The sequence below is a fragment of the Ovis aries genome, chromosome X, assembly GCF_016772045.2.
Source record: "Ovis aries strain OAR_USU_Benz2616 breed Rambouillet chromosome X, ARS-UI_Ramb_v3.0, whole genome shotgun sequence".
In the NCBI taxonomy this organism is placed as follows: domain Eukaryota; kingdom Metazoa; phylum Chordata; class Mammalia; order Artiodactyla; family Bovidae; genus Ovis; species Ovis aries.
The window spans coordinates 51,449,913-51,477,063 of NC_056080.1; the positions used below are offsets into that span (position 1 = coordinate 51,449,913).

At 38.2% G+C, this 27,151-nt stretch overlaps 1 protein-coding gene across 50 annotated transcripts in view; it reads right to left on the reverse strand.

The window, feature by feature from the left end:
- HUWE1 (HECT, UBA and WWE domain containing E3 ubiquitin protein ligase 1) overlaps window positions 1-27,151 on the reverse strand; it is a 157,971-nt gene that overhangs the window by 38,880 nt on the left and 91,940 nt on the right. For 46 of the 50 annotated variants that reach the window (XM_060407794.1, XM_060407783.1, XM_060407772.1 and 43 more), the window contains 20 exons: window positions 26,570-26,746; window positions 22,905-23,150; window positions 21,700-21,833; window positions 20,624-20,718; window positions 18,243-18,434; window positions 15,539-15,755; window positions 15,020-15,142; window positions 13,984-14,221; window positions 13,370-13,600; window positions 12,010-12,132; window positions 11,472-11,567; window positions 10,621-10,890; window positions 9,426-9,578; window positions 7,747-7,874; window positions 7,437-7,518; window positions 6,572-6,748; window positions 5,938-6,097; window positions 5,293-5,651; window positions 2,693-2,888; window positions 378-545 (listed from right to left, as the gene is read on the reverse strand). In XM_060407794.1, coding sequence (XP_060263777.1) covers window positions 378-545; window positions 2,693-2,888; window positions 5,293-5,651; window positions 5,938-6,097; window positions 6,572-6,748; window positions 7,437-7,518; window positions 7,747-7,874; window positions 9,426-9,578; window positions 10,621-10,890; window positions 11,472-11,567; window positions 12,010-12,132; window positions 13,370-13,600; window positions 13,984-14,221; window positions 15,020-15,142; window positions 15,539-15,755; window positions 18,243-18,434; window positions 20,624-20,718; window positions 21,700-21,833; window positions 22,905-23,150; window positions 26,570-26,746 — 3,565 coding nt within the window. The remainder of the gene's footprint in view (window positions 1-377; window positions 546-2,692; window positions 2,889-5,292; window positions 5,652-5,937; window positions 6,098-6,571; window positions 6,749-7,436; window positions 7,519-7,746; window positions 7,875-9,425; window positions 9,579-10,620; window positions 10,891-11,471; window positions 11,568-12,009; window positions 12,133-13,369; window positions 13,601-13,983; window positions 14,222-15,019; window positions 15,143-15,538; window positions 15,756-18,242; window positions 18,435-20,623; window positions 20,719-21,699; window positions 21,834-22,904; window positions 23,151-26,569; window positions 26,747-27,151) is intronic. The other 4 variants (XM_060407790.1, XM_060407789.1, XM_060407795.1 and 1 more) reach the window with 1 other exon arrangement.

A 27,151-nucleotide genomic window follows, 5' to 3' on the forward strand; every position in this document is an offset into this window, starting at 1 on the left:
GGATTGACTGATTTTATCTTCTTGCTGTCCAAGTGGCTTTTAAGAGTCTTCTACAATATCCAGTTCAAAAGCATCAATTCTTCGGTGCTCAGCCTTCTTTATGGTACAACTCTCACATCCACACATGACTACTGGAAATGCCATAGTTTTGACTATATGAACCTTTGTCGGCATTTTATCATTCCTTGGTCATATCCTTTGTCAGACTGTTATCATTCATACTGTATAACTATTAACTTCTTCAGAGAAGGGGGCTATGTGTCTTATTCATCTTGATTCCTAGAGCATGGGGAAATAGTTCAGTGCTCACTAAGCCATGGGTTGGTTAAAGTGACCTAACCAAAGTGCCAGCCTCCTCAGGTGGGCTAGTTACATACCTTCCTCTGGAGCATGGTATGCAGCCAGGGCATTTAGCATGTCATAGATCACTTCCTTGATAGTATCAGGAATGACAGGCAGAGGTGAGGGCTTCAAAGGGGTTGTTTTCACCAGCTGTACAGCATTTGGGCCTTTAATTCTGAGATTCTCAAACTCATCATCTGAAGCTAAGTCAAAGTGAGACAGAGAAAAATCAGTCAATAATGAACAGGTACCTATATCTGGTAACTGATAAAGACTAAGAAGTGGAGGGCCACTTCCAAACAATGCTCAAGGAGTCTACACAAGCAACTTATGCAGCTCAATTCCAGAAAAATAAACGACCCAATCAAAAAATGGGCCAAAGAACTAAACAGACATTTCTCCAAAGAAGACATACGGATGGTTAACAAACACATGAAAAGATGCTCAACATCACTCATTATTAGAGAAATGCAAATCAAAACCACAATGAGGTACCACTTCACACCAGTCAGAATGGCTGCGATCCAAAAATCTGCAAGCAATAAATGCTGGAGAGGGTGTGGAGAAAAGGGAACCCTCCTACGCTGTTGGTGGGAATGCAAACTAGTACAGCCACTATGGAGAACAGTGTGGAGATTCCTTAAAAATTGCAAATAGAACTACCTTATGACCCAGCAATCCCACTGCTGGGCATACACACCGAGGAAACCAGAATTGAAAGAGACACATGTACCCCAATGTTCATCGCAGCACTGTTTATAATAGCCAGGACATGGAAACAACCTAGATGTCCATCAGCAGATGAATGGATAAGAAAGCTGTGGTACATATACACAATGGAGTATTACTCAGCCGTAAAAAAGAATTCATTTGAATCAGTTCTGATGAGATGGATGAAACTGGAGCCGATTATACAGAGTGAAGTAAGCCAGAAAGAAAAACACCAATACAGTATACTAACACATATATATGGAATTTAGGAAGATGGCAATGACGACCCTGTATGCAAGACAGGGAAAGAGACACAGATGTGTATAATGGACCTTTGGACTCAGAGGGAGAGGGAGAGGGTGGGATGATTTGGGAGAATGACATTCTAACATGTATACTATCATGTAAGAATTGAATCGCCAGTCTATGTCTGACGCAGGATGCAGCATGCTTGGGGCTGGTGCATGGGGATGACCCAGAGAGATGTTATGGGGAGGGAGGTGGGAGGGGGGTTCATGTTTGGGAATGCATGTAAGAATTAAAGATATTAAAATTAAAAAAAAAAAGAAAAAAAAAAAAAAGAAAAGCTGGCTTTTACCTTCCCTAAATCCCATACGATTTAATATAGCAGTATCAAATAGTAAAAGAAGAATACAGGATTTGGGGACATTTGGTTTTAAAACCAAGTTCTGTGACAGGATCTTGGCCAAATTATTTCAATAAATCTCAATTTTCTCATTCTTGAAAATTTGGGGATTAAAAGAGACCATGCATGAGAAATGCCGAGCACAGGCAGGGCCAGGCTGGGGCTCCCAAAATAATTAGTCCCTTTCCCAACTTTTAATTTAAAAAACAAACCAAAAAACCCCAAACCCCACAGAAAAGCTGAAAGGTTAGTACAAAAACATCCATATACTTTTCATCTAGAATCACCATTTTTCACTCCTAAATATGTCTACCCGAATCCAAGAATCAAGGATATTTTCCTACACAGCCAGAATACAATAATACTCAAGAAATTTAACACAGATACAATTATATTATCTTCTACACAGTAAATATTTTAATTTCTCCAAATCTCCTTTATCTAGAGTCAGCATCCCATTAAGGTTGCTGGTTTCTCTCATCTCCTTTTAGCTACAAGATTCTTGCATTTTTTCCCTTTCATGACATTAATATTTTGGAAAAGAGTCTAGGCCAGTTGTTTTATGGAATGTCTCAAATTTGTACCCATCGAACTTTTTCCTTATAATTATAGTTCAAATATTTTTGGCAAGATTATATTGATGATACTGCATACTTTCTACTGCATAAATCACATGTCCACTTATCCCTCAATTATCACTCTGCCTATAAACCAATCACTCCGTTTGTAATCCCTGTTGTCACATCAAGCTAAATTCTTTCAAGGCAAGGACTAGACTGAATGAGTTCTTGGCATCTCTGGCAGGAATTACTACAGGGCAAAGACCAGAGAAGCTGCTGAACTACCTCTGAATTGACCCACTTGATCAACAAGCCATTGTCCCAATGCCTGCCTAAGGAAGTTTTCCAAGCTACAGGCTTCCTCACAGAAAATTTTTTGAGTTATACTAAGCCACAGACCTCAATGTCTCAAAGGCTAGAAGAGTAAACTTACCTGTTCCTGAGCCACGAGGGGCTGGAAGGGCAATGCGGATACAGCAGTTGGCCACTTCTGTGAAAATGTCCGGGTTGCGGCATGCGGCTGGTCCAAGGACACGAAGGATGTAGTTGATCTCCCGAGAGCCAAGGCTGCCAGATACAACACCAGAGGTAGTGCTACCAGCTCCACTTGTAGCTGCTGAGCGAACAACCTAGTAAAGAGGAGGACACTCCTGATTAAAGACCACTTTCTAAAACAAAACTGCATTCTAGGAAGAGTTACCAAGGATTAAAATACCAACCAAGCTCTCCCTCAAGACAGTGGATGAAAGCCTTTTGATCTTTGGGAGGAAGACACACTTGGGTCTTTTGAGTTTTAGTCCTCCACAATTCAAAAATATGTGGCTTATAAAAAAGTTACAACATTCAGCATACCCCCCAAACTATCAACTATTAGACTAGACAATATACAATCCTTATAGAAACTGGGAAACATATCTAGATCACTGATCATTCCTCCAAATTAAAGCTCCCAAATTTAAGTGCCAGTTCTGAGCCTTCCCACATGCCGTCCCAATTTTAAATCAGAAATAGTTCAAACTCTAAAAATAGGTAATACTGACACCCACTTTATAAGAACAAAACTAAAGTTTCAAAGTCAATCATCAGTCTTGGATAGTGACAGCCAGGAGTATAGGTTTCTTGAACTAAAACTTGTTAGTAAGGACTAGGACACCTTCCACCAAACTCATGTTTTAAAGATCATTCCCTGTAGGATTACTTCACCCAAGAGCCTATTTTCCAAACACTGTTTTTTCAGGTTGTAAAAGTACAGTTGACCCTTAACAGGTCTAAACTGGATAGGTCCACTTATATGGAGATTTTTTTCCAATAGTAAACACTATAGCCATACTCTTCAGTTTAGCATAATAACCTCTATTATCTTGCCTGTCAGGCTCCAAATCGTAAAATACCTCTCATTCTTTAAATACAGAAAAATGCAATTCCACTATGTGCCATTGTTAATTTATTCTGTCCTTTGTAGGACACCGGATGTCTAGTCTTGATATTACAAGCAGTTCTACAGTGAACATTCTTGTATATGTACCTTGGCATACTTGACTTTAGTTATCAGATAAATTCTTGGCCATAGAATTTCTAGGTCAAAGAGTATCTTAACTGACAATACCAAATTACCCTCCAATGTAGTTGTATCAATTTCCACTCCTACAAAAAGTAGGCGTATGCCTAGTTCTCCACTCCCGTACCTGCAGTGGATATTATCAAGCATTTACATTTTGCCACTTGATACATTAATACTGCCACTGATATTCCTTTGTTCCCTATACCCCCAAATAAAATTTCCTTTAAGTTTAGAAACTTTTATGTCATCCAACAAGAACCTATATATTTTTTTCCTAGCATTTAAAAAAGTTAAGCTTTAAACATTTTAAAAGTGTTTTTAAGTCAGAATACTGTGTATATAGTTGTTTCTTCTCTGTTGGGCTGTCTCCTAACACTGGATCAATGTACATGTTGTCTTTAACAGCCCTCCTTCTTTTGGCTTTGCTCCTATCAGGTGAAATCAAATAAGCTGGCTGAGGAAGAATTATCTGAAGAATGTGAGATATATACGCATATACACAAAGAAGTATGAAGTGGCACCAAAATAATTTATACCTTTTGATCTAATTTCTAAGCATTTATAAGAAAAACAATTGTAAATGTGACAAAGCTATGCACAAAAATGTGACTATCAACACTACATATAAATGTGGGAAATAATGTTCCAAGAGAGGAAATTGGTAGTGAAGTTCAGTAACATTCACCTGATGATTGCTGATGAAGAATTAGCAGAGGAAAGAAGAGTCTGTAAAGTAGGGTGGAAAAAAAGTCTTACTAGTAAGATGTTAGCCCCTAACCCTTCTGTTGAAGTCTTAAGTTGATGTCATAAAGGTTTTTATTTTTGTAATTACTTTCTTCTATTGCTTTATGTGTTTCCTAAAATTAACATATAAACCTCAGTTTTCATGTGCACAATTTGTAAAGAGCTTTTCCCAGTAATAAACATTCCAAAAACTTTACTATAATCAATGCTTGAATACTGTGGGGGTTAGGGGCGCCAGCCCTCCATGCTGTTGAAAATCCACGGATAACTTTTAGTTGGCTCTCCATATCTGAGGTTCTGTATCTGCGAATTCAACCAACTGATTGTGGTAGTACTTTAGTGTTTACTATTAGAAAAAAATCTTTATATAAGTGGACCTGTGCAGTTCAAACTTGTTATTCAAGGATAAATTTCATTTTTACAATCCCCAAAACACAATGGTTAGAAAATAGGCTCTTAAGTGAAGAGGACTTTCTGGATAAGAGCTATCACTATAGTAATTTAGGGGTTAAAAAGTCCTATTTTCTAGTACTTTTAAAATGTCACTCAATGGGATTATCTATCATATCTAAGCAAGCACCTGAGGACACAGCTGGGAAATTTTGCTGGGCAGAGCATATATATAACACATACCTATATACCCGAAGAACCAGAAGTTGATCTGTCCTGAGACCAAGAAGAACAAAGTATGATATAAAGCTAAACCCCACTGGACACCAAAAACTCACCTTTTCCATGGTATGGCGCAGGGTGCAGGGGTCCTCAATGATGTGTCTTAAGAGAAGGGTGACCAGGGGAGTAAACCCATTGAAGCCTGAACTCTGGGTCAAATTTAAGATCATGCGAGTACTCTTCAGCTCTGCAAACATCATGGCATATTTGTGGTCTCGGGTGAGCCTCAGGCACAGGCGAAGGGTGGCATGCAAAGTGTCTGGATCCACAGGGACGCCTAGCATGCTCACACAGGCCCGGATTAAAACAGTCACCATATCCTCTGTCAGGCCCTGGATCAAGATCTCCCCAATTTTTGTTTCTTCCAGGCTTGTCTCCTTTTCAGTATTTGTACTGTCTAGGGCCAAGGGGGTATCTACAAATGGGAGAAGTGTTCAGACAGTTAACTTGACATTTCCTTCCATCCTCTCCCTCTGAAGTAACCAAACACTTGGGTGCTATTAAGACAAATACACCAAACACCAATTCAAAGATCAGATGAAAAAGCATATAAAAACAAAAACTACGTATCTTTAAGTCACCAAGCAATCTGAAGGGTAAGAAATCACTCATGATGAAACTGGTCAGAATTTAAGCCATAAAGGAACATTAGCTTTATTATAAGACCCTCCTTAAAAGATTCAAAAACTGAAAGTCCATACCACTGGTTTTATTTTCTTTACGTTTGATATCCATTTCTTTGCTTTCTTCCAGTGTCTTCTCTAGTTCCTGTCCATTGCTGTTTTTAGAATTTTTATTCAATCGTGGTACCCTCAGGAGTGTCAGCATCACAGGACGCCGGTTCCCTGTTTCCTCATTAACCTAGGAATTCAAGCAGACAAAAATATCTCTACAGAAAAAAGAATTGTAAGGGGAAATGGGGCAATTGGGACTCAGTGGCAAAATGCTATAACAAGAAGGAATTTTGGCAATTTATCCCATCCCTATTATTTACAGAAAAAAAGCCCGAAGGTCCTAAGAAAGAGAGTGGCATACACAAGGCCCTACAGCAAGTTATGAAACTTTCCAGTAGAGCAGGCACCATATCCCAACAACTCCCTAATCCTTGATTGAACACTTAAATTGATTTCCAGGTGGGACAGTATTGCCAAGACTCCTGGCCTAAAACATAGCTTTAGAAAGACTCAGTTCTCTGAAAACTATACCCCATTTAGTAATGGTAATACTGTTCTTATAATATGTCAGGACTGCTGGCTCTGGAAGAAACAAATGGAAAGGCATACTTAGCACATTCCCCTCCTTCAATCAAGTTTACGGCATCGAGTGAACATGTACCTGTACCATTGTAGTGAACTGGACAGTGTATCTTCTTCGGCCTGCAGTGAAACGCACACTTGTCTCTCCAGATTTCCAGGCAGAATCAATAGTGCTGTTGTTGCTTGCACTGTAACTACACCAACGTCCAGAGCGGTCATCAAACCAGCGCCAGTTGTTGTTGTTAGACTGTAGGTACTAAATACAAGAGCACAAAGTTTTACTGTATTTCCTTATAATGTTGACTATTAGAAGCAACAGTCATTTCATCAGTGTTCTTTGCTAAAACTAACCCAGGAAAAGGAAATATACTGGACATTTATTTTACGTTGCAAACCAAGAGATAAGTTTTCATATACCTTATCCCTCACATCCTTGAGCTTCTCCACAGGAACAAAACACTCTCTACTCTTATCCTGTGATCCTTTCCTTTTGTTTCCAACTATTTTCCACAAAAGGTAAACATTATTTTAGATGTACTGGAACAAAAGTTCTGTTTCTGAGAAGGTACTGAGATGATGTGGCATATATAATTTTTATATAAGGAGCACTTGCTTTTGGAGGAACTGTTGCACACTCAGCCCTTCACATAACAGAAGAGCCACTCCTCCTCCGGAAACTGCACACATCTTTAACATTTACTTCCAGGGTAAATTCTTGGACCTTTTAGCAAGCAGCTCCATAAAAAAAAAACTAAATTCTAACTTCCAATTCAGAAGAGAACTCTATTAAGATCCCTCAAGAGATTTATGCCTTGATCAGAGAGCTTTACATTTTTCTAAATACCACTATCCCACATTCTCTTCTGGTCTATTCTTGCCTCAAGAAGCTCAGCTGTTCTGCTCACCATATACACGGTATATAAAACATATACTGTTTTATGTACCTTAGTCATTTGGGCTCTCCTCTTTGAGGAAATGGCTGTTTTTTCATAGAAATCAATCAGGAGCAACACTGGAGTGATCCACCTAGAGCAGAAGAAATGATTTACTCTGGGCAAACCAGAAACTTGTGCAACATGGGAAAACTTATCTTGATTTTATCAGGTACTGCACAATTTTCAAACCATAAAAGGCATCCAAGATTCATCCCATACATGCCCCACCCAGGAAACTGCATGATTCAAGTCCTAAACTTGAGGGCCCAAAGGCCCAGAGAAATAGAAATGAAACCAGGAGAGATACAGGGTCACTCACTTTGGGGTCTGGACCTCCTTTTGTTCCTTGGCGGCCTGTAGGCAGGGCTGAACCACTTCCAAGAGTTTGATTAGGACATTAAGGATGCCACTAGATTCAACCACCCAAGCACAAGGTAGCTTCAATTCCTGATTGATTAATCAAAGAGAAAAAAAAACCAACTTCTACTTAGTTTCAAGGATTACTACGGTATAAAACAAGAGTGAACACTAATGGAATTGGCTGAATTCAAATTCCACTTTCACCACTTACCAGTGTGATCTGAGATATATTACTTAAATTCTCTAGGCCTTAGTTTCCTCTTGGGTCAAAGGGAATAATAATGTTTATATCTCCAGGTTAATTGCCAACAGAGTGTACATTAGTATGTGCTTAATGTGGAAACTATTACTAGTATGATTAATATCATTAAGAACTGTCATCTAGGCTACCTTAAAAGCTTCTGATTTACAAAGAACCTTTATAATCATCCAAGATGGAATAATTAAACACAGCAACAAAGTTAATAGTTCCTCTTACAGGGGCTACATAAAGCATTATTGATGTAACAGGAAATCACTGGAAATAATTTAAATAAATGGCCAACAATAGGTGATACTTAAACTAGGGGACATTGAAAAGATGGAATAATATATACATGACATGGTAAATATTCATAATATAATACTTGAAAGAACACAAACTTTCTAAACATTCTGATCCTGACTGTTTAAACGTATAGGAAAAAAGACCAGAAGAAAGACTGTCATTTGTGATTTTTTTTTAAAGGGGGGGGGCTCATGAGTAATTTCTCATTATAATGTTATTGGGGACCCCCAGCATTCAGAACTTTGCAATCTTTCCCACAAGTATCTATTCACAAGCGTTATAGAATCACCACTTCCATTATAAAGGAAAGCCCCAAGACTGTAGACATAAAGTATGACACATATTGTACTTAACCCCAATATGCTATAAAGGGTTTACTCCATTAAATCCAGGTTTTACCATTAAACATGATAAGCTAAAAATGAAGAGTCACTTGTTCAAGGTTAGTTGCCTCCTAATTCCTATGTTGGTTGGAACAAGAACATACTTTACCTCAAATAATCTGCTGATTAACCAGGTCAGAAAGACAAGTTAGATTCTATTTGACATCTATTACCAAATTCCATATCCTACCCCACTGCTAATTAGATTTCCTCAGAGAAGCCAAAAGAAATCCACAACTTACAGTCATTCTAAGTACCTTCTTCTAATTACACCCCATCCTCTAGTCCTCTAAGACCCAATTCAATTAATTAACATTTGTTCTGAGAAGTACTTCTCTTATTATCCAGAAGTGATGTATATTGACCTCCCTGAACTCAAGATTATTACCATTCATGTAGCACAGAATGCTGTATTTTATACTTAAGATTCCTGGGAGGAGGGCATGGCAACCCACTCTAGAATTCTTACCTGGAGAATCTCTTGGACAGAGGAGCCTCGCGGGCTACAGTTCATAGGGTTGCAAAGAGTTGGACATGACTGAGTGACAGCACACACACACACGTGCATTATAGCCTATCAGAAACTGTAGGCTCATGAAATGCAGACATGTCCTACATTTCTCTATACCTTCTTCAGTGTCTCAAATGGTAGGTGTTTGATGATTCTTTGATGAATGAATAACAGGGACCAAAAGGTCTAAATCTTACCTCAAAAAGCAGTGTTAAAAGCAAGATTCTAGTGGCCAAGTTAGAGGCCTGGGGTAGAGTGGCCATCTGACTGATCCACTCTGATACAGTTTTTGTGTCACTTGTTGTCAGGGGAAGAGCAGCTTTGATCAATACATCAGCAGCTTCCCACACCTAGAAAAGCAGGCAAGGAGCCAAGTTAAATAACTGTAGATAGAGTATGATGAGGTTTGTCAAAACATTCTCAACCTTGTAAAATACCCCCTCCACCTCTAACACATTCATTGAAGGAGACTGGGTAAATATTAACATATTTACTATAGGCATTTGGTGTCTGTATCAAAAGAAGATGTATGTTATTAAAGAAACACATCCAAAAATTATTTTCTTAAGACTAGATTACAAGAAGTCTAAATTCTAAGTTTAAACAATGAGTATTTTAAAAATTTCTGGTGCACATATACAGTCAACTCTACAAAGGTTCTACCCACTTTAAATCTTTCATTATACCTGCTTCAGAATTATCATGAAAAACAGAGGAAAAATAACCAAACAAACAAAACCTCAGCATGTTAGAAACATTGGTCATGCTTTAGTATGCATGTTGAAAAACTCTTGTAATGAATTTTATATAATTGCTCCATTCTATTAAGGTTTGTTTTCTTAAACTTCTATAAGCTCTTGATATAAAGATAACTAAAGATTGGTCATATCGTGTGGGGAAGAAAAAGCTTTATCCAGTTTGACTTTTACTCTTGTGATGTTTCCATACACTAAAATTATGTTTAAATATATCAGTTTTTAATTTCTTCCTGTCTCTCAACTTAAAAGTATCAGATTACAATGATTTAAATAAATAAATCATAAAAAAGTAAAGGAAATATAACCAAAATGTTAACTGGCTATGTGGGAATTTAGGGTGGTTTATTTCTTATTATATTTCAACAACTAGCATACATTAATTTCATAACGAGAAAAACACTGCTTAAAAAAGACAAAAAGGTCACAACTACTTATCAAAATGGGGACTCATCTGTCAAAAGATTATTACATAGGAGGAGAGGGAAAAACATTTATTTAGTTAGTTCAGGGGGCCTAATTTGGCTCAAGAGTGAGAGACATTTTTGACATTTTAGATGAATCTAAGAAGTGATACACAGAAAAAGAGAGCTTTGTTTTTTCCTTTCAAAGACTTTTTGGCCCCTGGAGAACTTACCTGATTGACTACTTGCTTCAGAATCATGTCTCGATAGTCTGCTCCATTTCGTTTGATTGCTGTCATGATCAAATCACACACTCGGTATACAGTGTCTGGCAACTCATCAAGAAGGTGAAAGCAGCCTGGCAACATTGTATCTGTGAAAGTGTGGAGCTCATCTTGCTCCAATGGATCAGCATCCTGGAACTTCTCTAGACATTTAGCCTCTTCCTCTTCCTGCTTTTCTCGAGCTTTCCGTTCCTCCTCTTCCTTTCGGCAAGCAACTTCCTAGAGGCAGGGAAGGAAGAGTGAGAGGATATGGTACAGCTGAAGGAAGAAAGTGAGGAGACTCTAATAATATATCTGCCCTACCACATAAATATTCTCTACCTTCTCCTCAATCAGGTGGTACATTCATTAGGGTGTGGCAATGAGTATAAAGGCAGCTATACAGCCTAAGGAAAGACAGCAGGACACCTCCAGTCCTCAAAGTGCTGGAAACTTATTTGCATCATTTGACATCACCTCCCACAAAAATCATTTGTAGACAATTGTCCTGCATTCTCTGTAGGTAGTAATTATTACCTAGATTCCAAGGTAATAAAGACAGACAAGTTTGGCCTAATGAGCACTACCAAGTACATTTTGGGCCTCTTATTTGACAATAATAGTAATGCTTCATCTGTTTCATATAAAGCTTCAGGTCAATGTAATGTAGACTAGTGATGGCAAGGTTGGGATGAATGAGTACTCCCATGTCTTTGTTTAGACTTTATTTCCAGCAATTACCCAACAGTAATAGCAGAATGTTGATAGAAACACTAAGATCACTGTGTCAGACCCTCTTGGAAGCCCCGTTTCCTAGTTACCTCAGGTGACTCTGCCCTTTGATCCATTGGGATATCCTGTCCCAGAGACATGGCAATCGCTCTCATCATCTGGTCCTCTTCAGACATACTCAGATCCTAAAGAGCAACAAAAGAAAATCCAGCAACTACACATACCCCAATCATAAGGAATCAGACATCCTGGGCTCAAACTTTAGAGAAGAACAGAGGGCTCTGAATGCTGCTCTGTAGAATCAAATTCAATTAGGCTTACCTGGTCACCACGAGAACAAGAGGGAAAAACCACAACAAAATTAAATAGGAAAGGATCTTCAATGTGACCACCTATTTGGCATTTCAGAAAAGAGAGCCTCTCCTATTACTTTCTGCCTATATATAATTTAAGAGTTCTTTTGCAAAGTCCAGGAAAATTTGCCTGAGTAAGAGAGAGAAAGCGTCTGCTCCTTATATTCTAGAGCTGTAAGAGTTAGCGTGTAAAGAAAATATTGGCATGGAGAAGTAAAGCACATTAGCAGCCATACCAACACCCTGAGAGATCAGAGCCCCTGAGCCAACTCACCCGAACAACTCCTCCCATGATCGGGGGAGGGTGGGTTAGAAGGTACTCTGTGGCCTGCTCCATGGTGCTGGTGTTCAACAGGGCCTCCATGGCATGTTCCCTTGTGAAGCCCATGTCCATGAGCTACAAAAAGAATGCAGGATCTCAAAGAACCATGGTAAGAGAGAAATCCAAACACATTGTAAAAAAAAAAAAAAAAAAAAGAGGAATCCTTTTAAGATGGAGACAAGTTTTTCTAACTTCATACGAACTGAGAATATTTATAAAGCTAAGTCAGTTAGATAACATGAATGATCCTTTCTGCATGGTGCTTCCATACCATTTAAACAGAGCTACATAATGACCCAAGGAGCCAAAGTGATTCCCAATTCCATCCTTCAAGAAAATTCAGCTAGATGGTCATCTTCCTTAGCAAGATTATTCTAAGACTGAGACTCACACATAGAAGCAAAACTTGGTCCCACTTTTCTTGAAGACAGACTGGCAACAGAACAAGAGCCTAAAAAACTGACCCAGGAAACCTACAACTAGGAAATAATCATGAGATGCATAGAAAGATTTGTAGAGAATGAAGCTATACACCACAGCTTTACAACACCAAACAATAAGAAAATCAACATATCCAGCAATATAAGAATGATTAAGAAGTAAAAAAGACCTAGTTTCTTAAAGACAGCAGTATAAGTCTACATTCTGTATGATGCTGCTAGGTAAAAATTAGGCACAGAATTAAGTGATGAAAATAAGGATACAATGATTATCTTGTGTGGTGACATTATGAATGCCTTTAGAAAGTATTTTGGTATATTTCTAAGTTTTCTTAAAGTGAACACTTAACTATTATAATAAAAATGTGGCATGTACATACAGAAGACGTTTGAACAGGACTCTAGATATAATGCTGTTTGAGATTGAAATGTCAGGATCATAAGGTGCATCCCCTCCCCCACTTCTAGCCTCCAACTATTTTAAATTTAAAAAATGAAAACAGTCTTATAGGTGAGTAAGGTTTCCAAAAGCTCGTGTTGGAAAATAAATTTGGGTCACAATGTCCCTTCTTTTTACAGATCCATCAGAAAGTAGCTGAGGACAGTTTGCGTCCGAAGAACATGGCAGCCACAGTCTACTGAGAATACGTAAAAGAATTCCAATACTAAACAAGATGCTTGGGAGGAGACAGATCTTTTACCTATTAGGAGTACTGAAACGACATTTCAGCTTTCTTGGGAGAAAAAGTAAGAAAGAGCATATTTAAACCTATCTCCTAATAAGACCAGGCATTTAGAAACTTAGAAACCCCACAGACCACACACTCTCAGGTGCAAAGTCTGGGCCCTGGAGTGTGAGGTCAGAATCCCACCTGTTGTAGTTGTTGCTGGTTGACTTGAGGTTCCCGGCGAGAGCCACCTTCTTCTTGTCCTGTATCCTCTTCTCCTCGAGATCCCTCCTTTTCTTTGCTCAGTCTCTCTCGAATCACAGGTTCCCCTCGGAGGATGTGACACAGGATGGCTAGCATGGACTCAGCCATTCGCCCACCATACACTTTCAAGGGTTTCCGATTCCACAGGTTCTTGATGCAAGTAAACGCTGCCTGTAATTCATTTGAAAAGCTATGTGAAGACCATTTTGTCTCAATTCAAAACCCAGGAAAAGTACGTCAAAGATCTGTGAGACGGTTCTTCCACAATCAATGCCAACAACAAAATTTCAGGCAGTACTGAGGGGGTCCAAGGAAGCACAGAGAAGGGGGCATTAAACCCAACCTAGAAGTTGCAATCTGGAGTTTAGAGTTCAAAGGTTTACACCACAGAAAATTTTCAAGTGGTCTGCAATCCATTATGCAAGGCAGCCCTATCTGGGACTAGGATCCACTGGTTCTCCACCAAATTATTTCACTAAGGAGGACGAAAGAGAGTGGGAGCTACCTAGTTGGCATGAGAAATTACTCCTGGTTTTAGAATGCTGAATACTCACCTTCTGAGTTACCACAAGGAAGCGGAGGGCACTGAACTGTGGAAAGTTCTGAACACCTCCAGGCAATTTGGCAGGCAGTGAATGTGGAGATTCAAGCACCGTGGTGGGATTTACCATCTTCTCCACCAGCATTAGCCAGGCATCTAGGAATTCTCCTGTGCCATCAGGTAAATCTGAATGTTCTAATCCCTCAGCAACAGGAACTTTTCCTCCCATAGACAGAGCCCAATTGAATGTTCTAAATTCAAATAAGAGAAAATGTGAAGATGGACTATTAGAATTTTAGATTGGGGGTGGGGAGAAAGACAGGGACATATTCAAAAGCTTCCCAGTTCCTCTTCTTGGAGATATTGCTTCTAGTCTGTCCAATATTTATTAGCTTTACCCTTTTCAAAAAATTGTAGTATAGTTGATTTACAATGTTGTGTTAGTTTCTGATAAACAGCAACATGATTCAGTTATATATGTATTCTTTTTCATATTCTTTCCAATAATAATTATTACAAGATGCTAAATATAGCACTTTACCTCTTATTTGGGTTTTTATTCCAGCCTTATTGATATATTATTGACATATAACATATATAAGTTTAAGGTGGACAAAGTGATAATTTGTTACACATATTTAGGGTAAAATTAATACCATTTCCAGCCTTATTTTTAAAGCTACAACAACAACAAAAAATCAAAGTGAAACTTCGAATCTTCTGACCAAAAGCAGCAGAAAAATTATCATATTCAAAGAAATAGTAGGAAAGGATAAGTCTATTAGAAAAATATGTATAAGACATGGCAATCCAAATGAAGAAAAACAGAGACTGTTACAAGACAGCCCAAGGACAGGCTGAATCCTACCCTCTAGGAAGATGGACATAAATACAACTAGTTCCTAAACCATGAAAGGGTACAACCAATGGCTATCTCTATGAATCCCATCATCATAGGATAGGTGGCGTAGAAAGTTGTGGGCTGCTAAGGCAAATAGAAAAGACCAAACTCCAAACAATGTTTCTCTGTAAAGCAACATGATCCTTACTCAAAAAGGGCATTGTGGCCTCCAGAGCAGAGAAATTTCTGCAGCATGAGGTGGTAGGGATACTTCCTCTCATCAAACAGCATTGGGGATGTAAAACCAACTGAACAGATGAAGAAGGTCAGCCTGGAAGAGGGAAAAAGCAAAAATTTAACCTTCTCTAGGGCAGCCAGAAAAACAATGGGAAATTCAAATAGAAGCCAAGAGTAAAATTTAATACTGCACTGAAGTGACTGACTGACTAGAATGCAAGTGGGTGACTAGTTTGGATATTAAATTTATAAGGCAAAAAAGGATGACAGTTTCCACCTACTACTAAACACAAGGTTACTGAAATGCAGTCTGATTATACTTTTAAAAATCTCTGTATTTTAGAGTAGGTAGAACAAGTACCTTACACTGTATTTGGGGTACACATTTAGGGTAAAACAAGGGACCTCTAAGTCCTCTAATTCAGTGATTCACTCTGCATTCAAGTAGAGAAGGAACCAATTAGATTTTGCATCTTAAGCAGAACCTCACCTGAAGCGTGGAGTAGGTGTATATGGTGGAGGCTGCCATGATAAGCCTTTTGTGAGGAGCTTAGTGAGGGCTGAGGCCGTTGATCGAGCAGCAGGTGTCGGTGCTGTGGTGGTGCTGGCAGCATGATGGCTTCTTCTCTGGCGGACAGGAGACCCCACACAAAGTTTAACAAGGAGTCCAAACAGCTCAGCCAGTGCTCTGCCTAATCTAGAGGAAGCTGGAACCCAAAAGTCAGAATAAGGCTGTACAGTGTTTCCAGAACGGTTTCATTATAACAGATACACTACTGTTAATACATTTTAATGACTGACTACTTCCTCCCACAAAATATTCTATGAAACACCTGGACTTGTCTCTACATATATAAAAAGTGGCCTTCTTATAAAAATCTAATACGGTATTACATAGATTACAAGTATTTCAAATTGTCATCTTTGTAGGAGGCTTTTTGGTATATATTGCTGAACCAAAAAGGCAAAATCCAAATAAAACACGTAAAAGGAGATTATAGAAAAAGAAAAAATATCTAAACATGGGTATTTTTCTGTTTTTCTTAAAACATTTCTCTGTACCTTTTATATAGTGAATATTTATTACTCTTAAAATCACAAATGAAAATGCTGTCACAGTATTTCTGAAATAAACATTTCATCACAATCCACAGATAAGACTAGGTCTGAATCAGAGCACATCTCTTAATCAGAGCACATGAACCCAGGCTTCTCTGGTGGTTCAGTACTAAAGAATCTGCTTGTCAAGGCAGGAGAGGTGGGTTCGATTCCTGGGTTGGGAAGATCTCCTGGAGAAGGAAATGGCAACCCACTCCAGTACTATTGCCTGGGAAATCCCATGGACAAAGGACACTGGATGGGGTTGCAGAAGAGTTGAACACAAGTTAGCAACTAAACAACATATGAACCCACTGTGAAAAAATTGGCTATACTTGAATTGGCGCCACATGTCATACCCTCCCTCCCAAACTCAGTAAGTTCTGAGATATAAAGCTTAAGAAAGGAACAAGCCCTTCTCCCTAATCGAACCACATTACTGCTAAGTCACTTCAGTCGTGTCTGACTCTGTGTGACCCCATAGACGGCAGCCCACCAGGCTCCCCCATCCCTGGGATTCTCCAGGCAAGAACACTGGAGTGGGTTGCCATTTCCTTCTCCAATGCATGAAAATGAAAAGTGAAAGTGAAGTCGCTCAGTCGTGTCCAACCCTCAGCGACCCCATGGACTGCAGCCTTCCAGGCTCCTCTGTCCATGGGATTTTCCAGGCAGGAGTACTGGAGTGGGGTGCCACTGCCTTTTCCAATCGAACTACATTAGGATCTTCCAATTATAATGAGGGAATAGGCTATAGATACTTGTACTACCTGACTGGAGGTTGGGTGTGCCCAGACTTTGAAAGCCTAATATATGTAAACATTAAATTTTTACTTTTCCACCATTGCTTTCAAGTGAATAGACAGCAAAGTGGCTCAAAAGTAGTCAGCAAGGATAAAAGAGGAAAAACAAACGGCCAGTAAGCACAGAGAAACAGACATCAAAAGCATGGGCTGGGCCCACACAGAAACCCCAGAATGTTCAAAGGTTTCAGAGGTGTAACAAAGAAAGGAGAGGTAAACATCAGCATCTTCTTGGGTGGTCAATTTTCCTTCAATTTGGGGAAAGTGGAAGTAGACTTTCAAATTAAAACAAAGGAGTAGAATTAAGCAAATTAGAATGGAATGTAAAATTCAACAGGGTTTAAAATAACAAATGGAAGCACCAAAGACCATGTTTTGCTTTCCTTTGGGCAGAGCTCCCAATTGCAAATTGTCCTTATTTTCCTTCACTGTAAGAGGTCACAAAGTGGCAAACATACAAAATTGGTGTAGGCATACAAAATAGGTTCCCCAAAAATTAAGGGGGGAAAGATGGTGAAAACATGTCAGTGCATTTTTTGGGGGGGGCGCTGCACTGCACAGCATGCAGAATCCTAGTTCCTTGACCAGGGATCAAACCTGCACCCTCCACAGTGGAAGCAAGGAGTCTCAACCACTGAACAGTCAGGGAGGTCCCCAGTGCACATCTTTAATATGATCTTGTATCATGTTTGGAGAAGGCAATGGCAACCCACTCCAGTACTCTTGCCTGGAAAACCCCATGGGCAGAGGAGCCTGGTAGGCTGCAGTCCTGTATCATGTTATTGTAGTTTCCACAGAGGTGGCAAAGTAACTATTAAAACACACATCAACTGTATTACTTGCCAGCTACATTTGAATGACAGAGAAAGGAAGAGCAGCCTTGAATACAGTAGTCAGATAGGTAACAGGAAAGCAGGTGGGCTTAATATCACAAAAGCCAAGAAAAGACCATTTTGAGAAAGAGGTGGTAGGTCAACCATTGTGCTGCAGAAAAGTGAGGAGACTGAAGAGTATCCAGTGGACTTAGCAATAAGGAGGTTAGATACCTTGGTGAGCCATTTCAGGGAAATGGTAGGATCAGAGGTCATTTGCAGTAGCAGAAGAGTAGAAAGAAAAGGAGGGGTAGATTTGGCTTTCAGAAAGCCACTCTCTCATCTCTGTCTCCCTCACAATTAGTACAGAGCCTGTCACACAGCAGATACCTAAAAACGAGCCACCAAGTTTAAAGTTTCCTTAAAAGGAAACAATAGAGCCATACCTGGCTCTAAAAAAGATAGAAGGAAGAAAATCACTCACCTGACAACAATGGCTTGATTTGCTTGATTCTGGCAGCCATGGCAGGTGTGATTTTAGATTTGCCCTTAGAGTCTGAAGCAGTAGGTTCGTCTGTCTCCATAGGAGCCAGTGTGTCACCATCAAGCCCAATGCCTTCCAACAAGCCCTGGGTAGAAGCATCCATACTTCCAGTGGTTCCATCCTGTTCCCCATCTGTAGCCATAAGAGGGGAGCAATAAGACCATGGTAAGCGAGGACTTAACTGGTTTCCTGTTCTGAAGAGTCCCAAGAGAGAGCTACCTATAGTGCTCGTTAATCTTTAAATGGCCACAACTTCCTAAATCTGAAAAGAAAAAACAAACAAACACAAAACTATACTGATAAGCTCCTTTCCTTGGAGTCCTTCTAACTAGGTAACACTGACATCCATCTTCCAATGGGAGCGTGTTAAAAAGTCTTTACCCAGGGCTACCCTGGAAGACTGTAAGCATACTACAGGACTAAGAAACTTTGCACAAAATACAATGTGCATGGTGACCCACACTCTCAAGGCACACACTCTACTAGAATTTTACAGCTCATTAATAAACTCAAATCAGACATCATAGATCACTACTAGAGAAATATATTTCCTAGAATTTAAGATTTTTGTATATGAATTTGAGATGTGTCTTCTTTGGGGTGGTCATGTGTGCTCTTAGATCTAAGAATCAACATTAGGCAATCTATAAAACATATCACCAAGTTTTCTTTGTAATATTCTGGAAAAACTCTATGTGTAAATGGAGTTATCCTTGTTAAATTTGTGGAAAAAACTGCTGGAAAAAATATATCTAAATTGTTATGCAAGGCAATTCTTTGCCAGAGTCTAATTTTGTTCCTGATTCTTAGTAAATTATTTTTTGAGTTAAAGTTGGTACACTTTGGCAAAACTTGATATTCTAACTTCTGGTTAGAAATTTCTACAAAATTAACCTTGCCAGAAGTTTGTGTATATCTTATTAATTCTGTCCCATTCTCCCACAATACAATAACTAGCTGTCATATGTCATTACTTATTTCATAACTTATGTCTGCTTTATTAGTTCCTTAGCATTTTCTCTATTTTTAGTAATCTCAATACAATTTTTAAGCATAGTTAATAGGCTTTTATTTATAGAACTGTCTCACCTTTTTCTTTAGTTTATCAAATTTACTTTTTCCCTGATGCAGAGTATAGGAGGAAAAAACTTTCTAGAAAATCAGCTTTTATTAATTTTAGGTTTGCTCCATTAGGGTCAGAAGATTGTATGATTTTTTTTCTTCTTCTAATTTTATTTATTTATTTTCCACTTGGTGGGTCTCTGTTGCAAGCTTTTCTTCGGTTGTGGAGAACAAGATTCTTACTGCAGTGGCTTCTCTTGCTGCCGTGCACCAGCTCTAGAGCATGCGGACTTCGGTAGCTGTAGCACATGGGCTCAGTAGCTGTTAGCGCATAGGCTTAGTCGCTTAATGGCATGTGGAATCTTCCCAAACCAGGGATTGAATCCATGTCTCCTGCATTGGCAGGTGGATTCTTTACCACCGAGCCACCAGGAAGTCCAAATTGTATAATTTCTGCTTATTGCAATTTGGAACCTCTATTTTAATATAAAAGCTATTTTCAAAAATAACATTGTGCAATAGAAATATAATGTGAACCACATAGATAATTAAAAATTTCTACTAACCACTTAAAAAGTTAATTAATGAGATTATACATTTTTACACAAGGTATCTATTTCACACTTATAGTACATCTTAATACAGATATTAATTTTCCTTAATTGATCTATATTTCATACAATTTACTAGGGGAAAAAAACCAATTCATACACCCAAGTTTTCCAAACAAACTTTAAAGTCTTTCAACAACTGAACAGAGTAATAGTTTGTTACATTTAAATTAATAAAAATTAAAAATTCAGTTTCTTCCATTCAACCTATAGTAATTTCTAAGAATCAACCTCAACATTTGCAAAAAAACATATACAAGATGTTCAGTTTTCAAAACATTACATTAGAAACTTAATAGGGAATGGTTAATTCATGGTACCTTTACATAGCACTTAATATTAAGTGAAGAGAGATCTACAAAATACGTCTAAGACAATCACAACTATGTTAATAAAACATATCCTCAGGGAAAAAGATTAGGCAGACATTTTCAAAATATTTTCTGTGGTATAAACATCAGTTATTCTTCTACTATGTTTTCCAATTTTTATCATTGTGGATATGTATTTTTTCTTAATTAATGAATGGAAAAAAGCCTGAAGACTAGAGATGATAGAGCTAGCTAAATTTTCACAATAAACCTATGAAGACACTGAGACAGAACTTAAAAGAATTAATGGCTGGGATTTTAAGTTTCTTGGAGTTACCTGATCTTTTTCCGCCCTGGGTCGTACCTGTCTTCTCATCCTTTGGAACCAGTTTCTGCATGTCTGCCTGGCCAAATTCACACCCAGATGGCAAGCTGCAAGAAGAGAAACAGTGAGCAATAAAACTTCTGATAACTCATTTTTTATGTTGTGCTTGGTCTCTGACCTGCTTAACTGACACCATTCCCTTCCTACAGCAGGTAAGTTAACCTAATAAAATATCTGCAATGATGGAATTCCTGAGGTTTGGTTTCTATCTCAACTCTTTAGACCTGTCTAACAACAGGACCAAATTGTAAACACCCACCAAGCTGACACAGCATAATTGGGATATCATATCAAAGATGCACAACACATTTGTAAGCAAGCCCTTTGGCTGGTAAGTGGGAAGGACAATGCTACTGGTTAAATGCTTGTGTCTCCTCAAAATTCATATGTTAAAATCCTAATGCCCCACAAGATGATGGTATTAGTAGTAAGGTTTCTGTGCATATTAGTCATTCAGTTGTGTCCAACTCTTTGTGACCCCATGGAATGTAGTAGCCTGCCAGGCTCCTTTGTCCATGGAATTCTCCAGGCAAGAATACTGGAGTGGGTAACCATTCCTTTCTCTAGGGGATCTTCCTGATGCACGGATCCAACCTGGGTCTCCTGTACTGCAGGCAGATTCTTTACCATCTGAGTCATCAGAGAAGCCCAAGCCTTTCATAGGTGCTTAAGAATAGAATCCTCATGAATGGGACAAAGCCCTTATAAAAAGGGGCTCCACAGAGATTCATAGTCCTTTCCACCATGTGAGGATACAATGAGAAGTCTACAATGTAGAAGAGAGCCCTCACCTAACCACACAGACTTCTAGCCGCCAAAACTCTGAGCAATAAATTTCTATCTCTTATAAGAACCCAATTTGTGGATTTTGTTATAGCAGCCTGAATGAACTAAGACAGACAAGAAAGCCTCTGAACTCTTTACCTTTCTATCCTTAACCAAAGCAATCCTCTGGGCTCACTAAGTTTAGTTTCTCTGTTGGGAAAGACAACACAGATAATAAAAGAGATGACCATTCATTCCCTTACCTGTTTGGGGTACAGAGGGAGAGGAGGACAGTGCTTTCCCATACCAGGGAACAGTATAACTGGCTCAGCTTGCTCAGAACACTCAGACCCAACTGAGAGCCCCACTGGTTTATGGAGATGGAACGAATTTCACTCTGTAACCAAAGTGAAAAAGGTGATCTTTGGGATGCCCTCTAAACGATCAAAATGAACTTTCAGCTATTTAAAACGATAAGGGACTCTATTTTTCCTTCCTCATTATTCTCAGAGCTATCATCTTCATCAAAATTTCCACACTGAAGATCACAGGTATTCTCTTTTAATATTTACAATCTATCTTTAAGATCTCATTGTTTTTTTTGTAAGATGAAAAACAGGAGTCATAGGCAACTCCATTTTTCTAAATCAAAGAAACAGTTTTACAGATTCACAGACAGCTTCCAAATTTTTTAGATGGAGAAGGGATTTGTTATTTCCCATTTATTTCAATAAATAAATAAACCCATAAAGTTTTGTTGTATAATTTAATTACTTTCTAGATAGTTTATAATTGTGCTTTCCAATTATATTTGTTCAAAGAACATACTCCTGTTCAACAGCATGAAATAGGCCAGCTAAAAATGCACCATTAATCTTTAGATTGACAACTAAAGGTAGCAAAACTGTGAACACTCAAAAAACCACCTCAACTTTCTGGAAGCACAAGAGGAGCCTCACATGGAGTGCAAACATAGAGGTTGATATTTAGGAAATCGTTAGTAATCTGTTAATTATCATTGACTTAAAAAGTTCTGTGGTCAAATTTCCTTCTTGCCATCTTATTATCAAGTCTACATGCATTTGTAGAAAGATTAGGAAGTAATAAGGCCAGATGAGCACCCAATTGAGGCTTGCTTGCTATGAGGGGTGATTATACATCCCCAAGGCCTATATGAATGCTATAGATCTATTAATGCCTGTATTTATCTCAATCTCTTTTACTCTCAAGAAGGCCCAGTTCATGAAACAAGTTATATTGTCACCTTATTTCCAATTAAAAAAATACTAAGGGAAAGTGAAACTAGACAGCAACTTGAAGCATAAACCTTAAATCACCCACCCAACCTAAAAGAACTCACCTGTCAGCCTAGGTAGTACTGCTTCTAAGTACACTAAGATGCCAGGTATATGCCCTAGGTATTTTACGGACTTTAAACCAACATGTTCACCCTTAAGATAATTCTTACCTGTCCAACCCTGCAAGTATGAACAAACATCATGATGTAAGCGTGGGCAGCAGTGAGTGCATGTAGTAGAGGTGTGGCTTGAGCTGAGAGGGTAGCATCAGCAACATTGCCAGCACAAGCCAGTTCTCGCAACAACACTGAGCCCCCGGGGGATTCTATTGGGCGGTGTAATGGCTCCAAGGAGGAAAGAATGGAGTCCAACTGAAGGAGACCTTCCTGGAGGACTTTGGGTTCATGTGACAGTGTCTGAAATAATAATAATTAAAGCATTAATGTACAATAAACTTCATATGCATATATCTTAACAGTCACAATGAAAGAAGTGGAAGATAAGACTCACAAATTTTAGACCTGGCCATGGTCTCTCACCTGGTAAATGGTGGAGCCAAAATATGAATGCACGTATGACATAGCTAAACACCTCCTTTTAGAGCAGCACATCACTTCTCTTAAGTGAGAGGCTTTCAAATGTGGTAAGTCAATCAAATGTAAATGACTGTGATGGCCAAACTGGAATACTGTTATAGCAAGGACTCCATGCTGTAAAATTAATTCCAAATTTTGCACAACAGGGAGCAATATTAGGTAAGGTTTCAAAGCATGGAAATGAACCATTGTTACAAATTTTTTTTTTCTTACCACAGTAAGAGAGGTAAGTCTACGATAGGCATTAGCTAGGCATTTTCTTATTCTGGAGACAACTCAAGGATTATATGGCCCTTGTGAATTTTTTTTGAGCCTGAAGGAAAATCTTGACAGTGAACACTATCACTTACCATTCAAATAGGAGAGCTTATGTACCTTTCCTATGGCTTTAAATAAATCTATCCAATCTCACAGTATCTTAAAGGTACAATAAACATGGAGCAGCCTCCCTTCCCCCTGTCTGTTATGAATAGCATTGAATTAAATATTTGCAAAGAGAAAAGCAAAATAAAATATTAAATGCAAATGTCACAATTATGGATCTTTCCAAGTACTCAAGAAATTGGATTTCTGATTTTTAGGAGAAATTACTTATTGCACAACTCAGCTAACAAAGAAATGTCAAAGAGTTAATCCAATTCCTATAAAAATCCCAATGGTTTTTGTTTTCAGAAACAAAAGAATCTCTCTTAAAATTCATACAGAATCTCTAGGGATCCCAAATAGATATAACTATCTTACACTGCAGTACTTGCATAAAGACAGACAGACAGACATCAACAACACCAATGATTAGAGAGTTCTCAAATAAACCCTTGCATACATGGTCAAATGATTTATGACAAGGTTACCAAGACAAGGGTGTAATAGGGAAAGGACAATCTTTCCAACAGTGTTGGGAAAACTGGATACCCACATGCAAAAGAATGAAGTTGACTGTTACCTTATATCATACAAAAAAATCAACTCAAAACAGATCAAAGACCTAAATGTAAGAGCTAAAACTATAAAACACCTAGAAAAAGCCATAGGACAAAAGCTGCATGACACTGAATTTAACAGTGATTTCTTAGGTAAAACACCAAAAGCATGTGCAATGAAAGTAAAGAGCAAAAACAAAAGAACAAAAAACCCCCACAAAAACCAAACTGGGACTTCATCAAAATTAAAACCTTTTTTCACATCAAATGACACTATCAACACAGTGAAAAGCAACTCATGGAATGGGAGAAAACAATCTACAAATCATTTATGATAAGGAATTAATATCCAGAATATATTAAGAACTGTAACTCAACAAAAAACAAACCCAATTAAAAAATGAGCTCTGCCTTATCCTTAGAAGCTCTAGGCTTATGAGAGAAAGAAGCCATCAGGCAACTGGGGGGGAAAAGTGCTAGGCTATCTAGAGAAAATGTGAAGAGCTGCTCCAGGCCAATGAGAAGAATTAGACAAGAAATACACAGATGTGCCAGCCTGCTGAAAAATACCAGCCGGCAACACCCTACTTCTTTGAGATTGGGGAGTGGCTTCATCTCTACCCTTTCACTCAAAGGGAAATCTACGCCAAAAATAATTCGATAAATGGAGGACACAGTTCACTTGTGAACTGAAGTGAAACGCACAATCTCTTTGAGTCTTGGTTGTTTTGAAGATTGAAAAATCCTGTTCAGTATGGGTGACCACCAAAAAATAATCTAAAGCCATCTACATATGTCACAAATGAGACAAACTGTGGAGTCTGTTGTCAAATAAAATGTACTGTTTTTTGGGGAAAAATGTAGTTTTGGGAAAACGACCTGAACAGACATTTTTCTAAAGAAGACATGTTGCCAACAGACACACGAAAGATGCTCAACATTGCTAAACAACAGAGAAATGCAAATCAAAACCATGAGATTTCATTCCATACACATTAGGTTGGCTAGTATCAAAAAACTATAAAATAACAAGAGTTGGTGAGGATGCAGAGAATTTGTTGGTTGGAATGTGAAATGGTGTAGTTGCTGTGGATAATATAAGTTTCTCAAAAAATTAAAAACAGAACTACCAAATGATCTAGCAAATCCTACATCTGGGTAGATAACCAAAAAACTGAAAGCAGTGTCTCAGGTATGATCTCACTTTAAAGTCTAACTCAGAACCAGAGAGTAGAATGGTGATTGTCAGGGGCTGGGGGATGTTGTGGAGATGCTGGTCAAAGGGTACAAACTTTCAGTTATTAAGATGAATAAATTCTGGGGATCTAATGTATAATGTGGTAACTATAATTAGCTAATTATATATATATATAATATATAAAAATACTATGTTATATATCAGAAATTTATTAAGATAGTAGATCTTAAGTGTTTTCAATATAAACAAACACAGAGTCTGGAGGACACATCCACGTTTGTAGCAGCACCATTCATAAAGGGAAGCAACTAAAAACGTCTATTAATAACAAAATGCAGTTTATATATACACTGGACTATTATTCAGCCTTAAAAGCAAAAGAAAATTATGACATATGCTACAACATGGATGAATCTTGAGAACATTATGCTAAGCAAATTAAATTAGTTACACAAAGAAAAATACCTTATGAATTCAAATTACATGACATACCTAGAATAGTCAAAATTCAAGACAGAGAGTAGAATGGTGGTTACTAGGGTCTGATAGGGGGAAGGGAATTGAAAGCTGCTTAAAGTGTAGAGTTTTAGTTTTGCAAGATGAATAGAGTTCTGGAGATGGTTTTCACAACAATGTGATGTATTAAACACTATTAAACTATATATACTTAGAAATGGCTAAAGTGGTAATTATCATGTTATGTCTATTTTACCACTATTTAAAGCAACTTCATTTTTAGGGCAAAATTCGAGCAATGAACTACAGATCAACCATGCTTAAAATACACAACTATCAAGCCTGCCAAAGGAAAAAAAATACATGGTGAAACAGTGTAAGATTGAGTTAAAACCCATCTCCAAAGCTTTCTTGGAGATACATTTTCCCTTCCAAAAAACTCTTATGTTAGAACTATATACCAAACTCAGGAAGAAGAACACTTGACTTTTCAATGAGAAATAACATGGCACACTATTAGTCACAAAATCCACTTGCAGTACATAAACACAAATTTCTTCATTATGTTTTAGTTGAAGGGGAGACCATGGTAAAAACATGTATATAGAAGTATTGCCAAATTGATTTCTAAAAGAAATGAAAATATTTGGTCAGATGCTTCTTACCAATATGGATTTGCAGACACCTGCAACAGCCTGACAGGCTGCAGATGTGGGAAAGTCAATGGGCAGATTGGGAAGACCCAAAATGGTAACCAAAGGCAAGAGTCCTTTCTGATTCACAAATTCCTGGCAGTGGTCATCAGTTGTATTGTTGCTCAGAATAGATTCCACAAATTTCATCTGGGTAATGAAAATTTTAAAAGAAGTTAGAGCCTGACACTTGGAACTAAAATGCTAGCTTGGAATAAGGATAGGGGTAATCTTATAGTCATGAAACCAGTATTTTCTAGGATAAAAAGGTAAAAAGGGATAGGCATACTATGTAAAACCTAAACATTCAGAAAATAAAGAGTAATTACAACTTCTTCCCAATCTATCTTTTCAGCTACACCTAAAGTCACGTAATTTGAGAGCACAGAGAAGCTAAATGACTTGTACATGGCCACACCATGAATTAGTGACAGAATCAGGTTTAATCTCTTAATTTGCTTGTTTAGTGCTTCTTGCATGATAATGTGTTGCCTCTCCCTGGAAGTAAACATCATAGATACTTTCCTTCAAATGTGCTCATAATCCACATGAAAC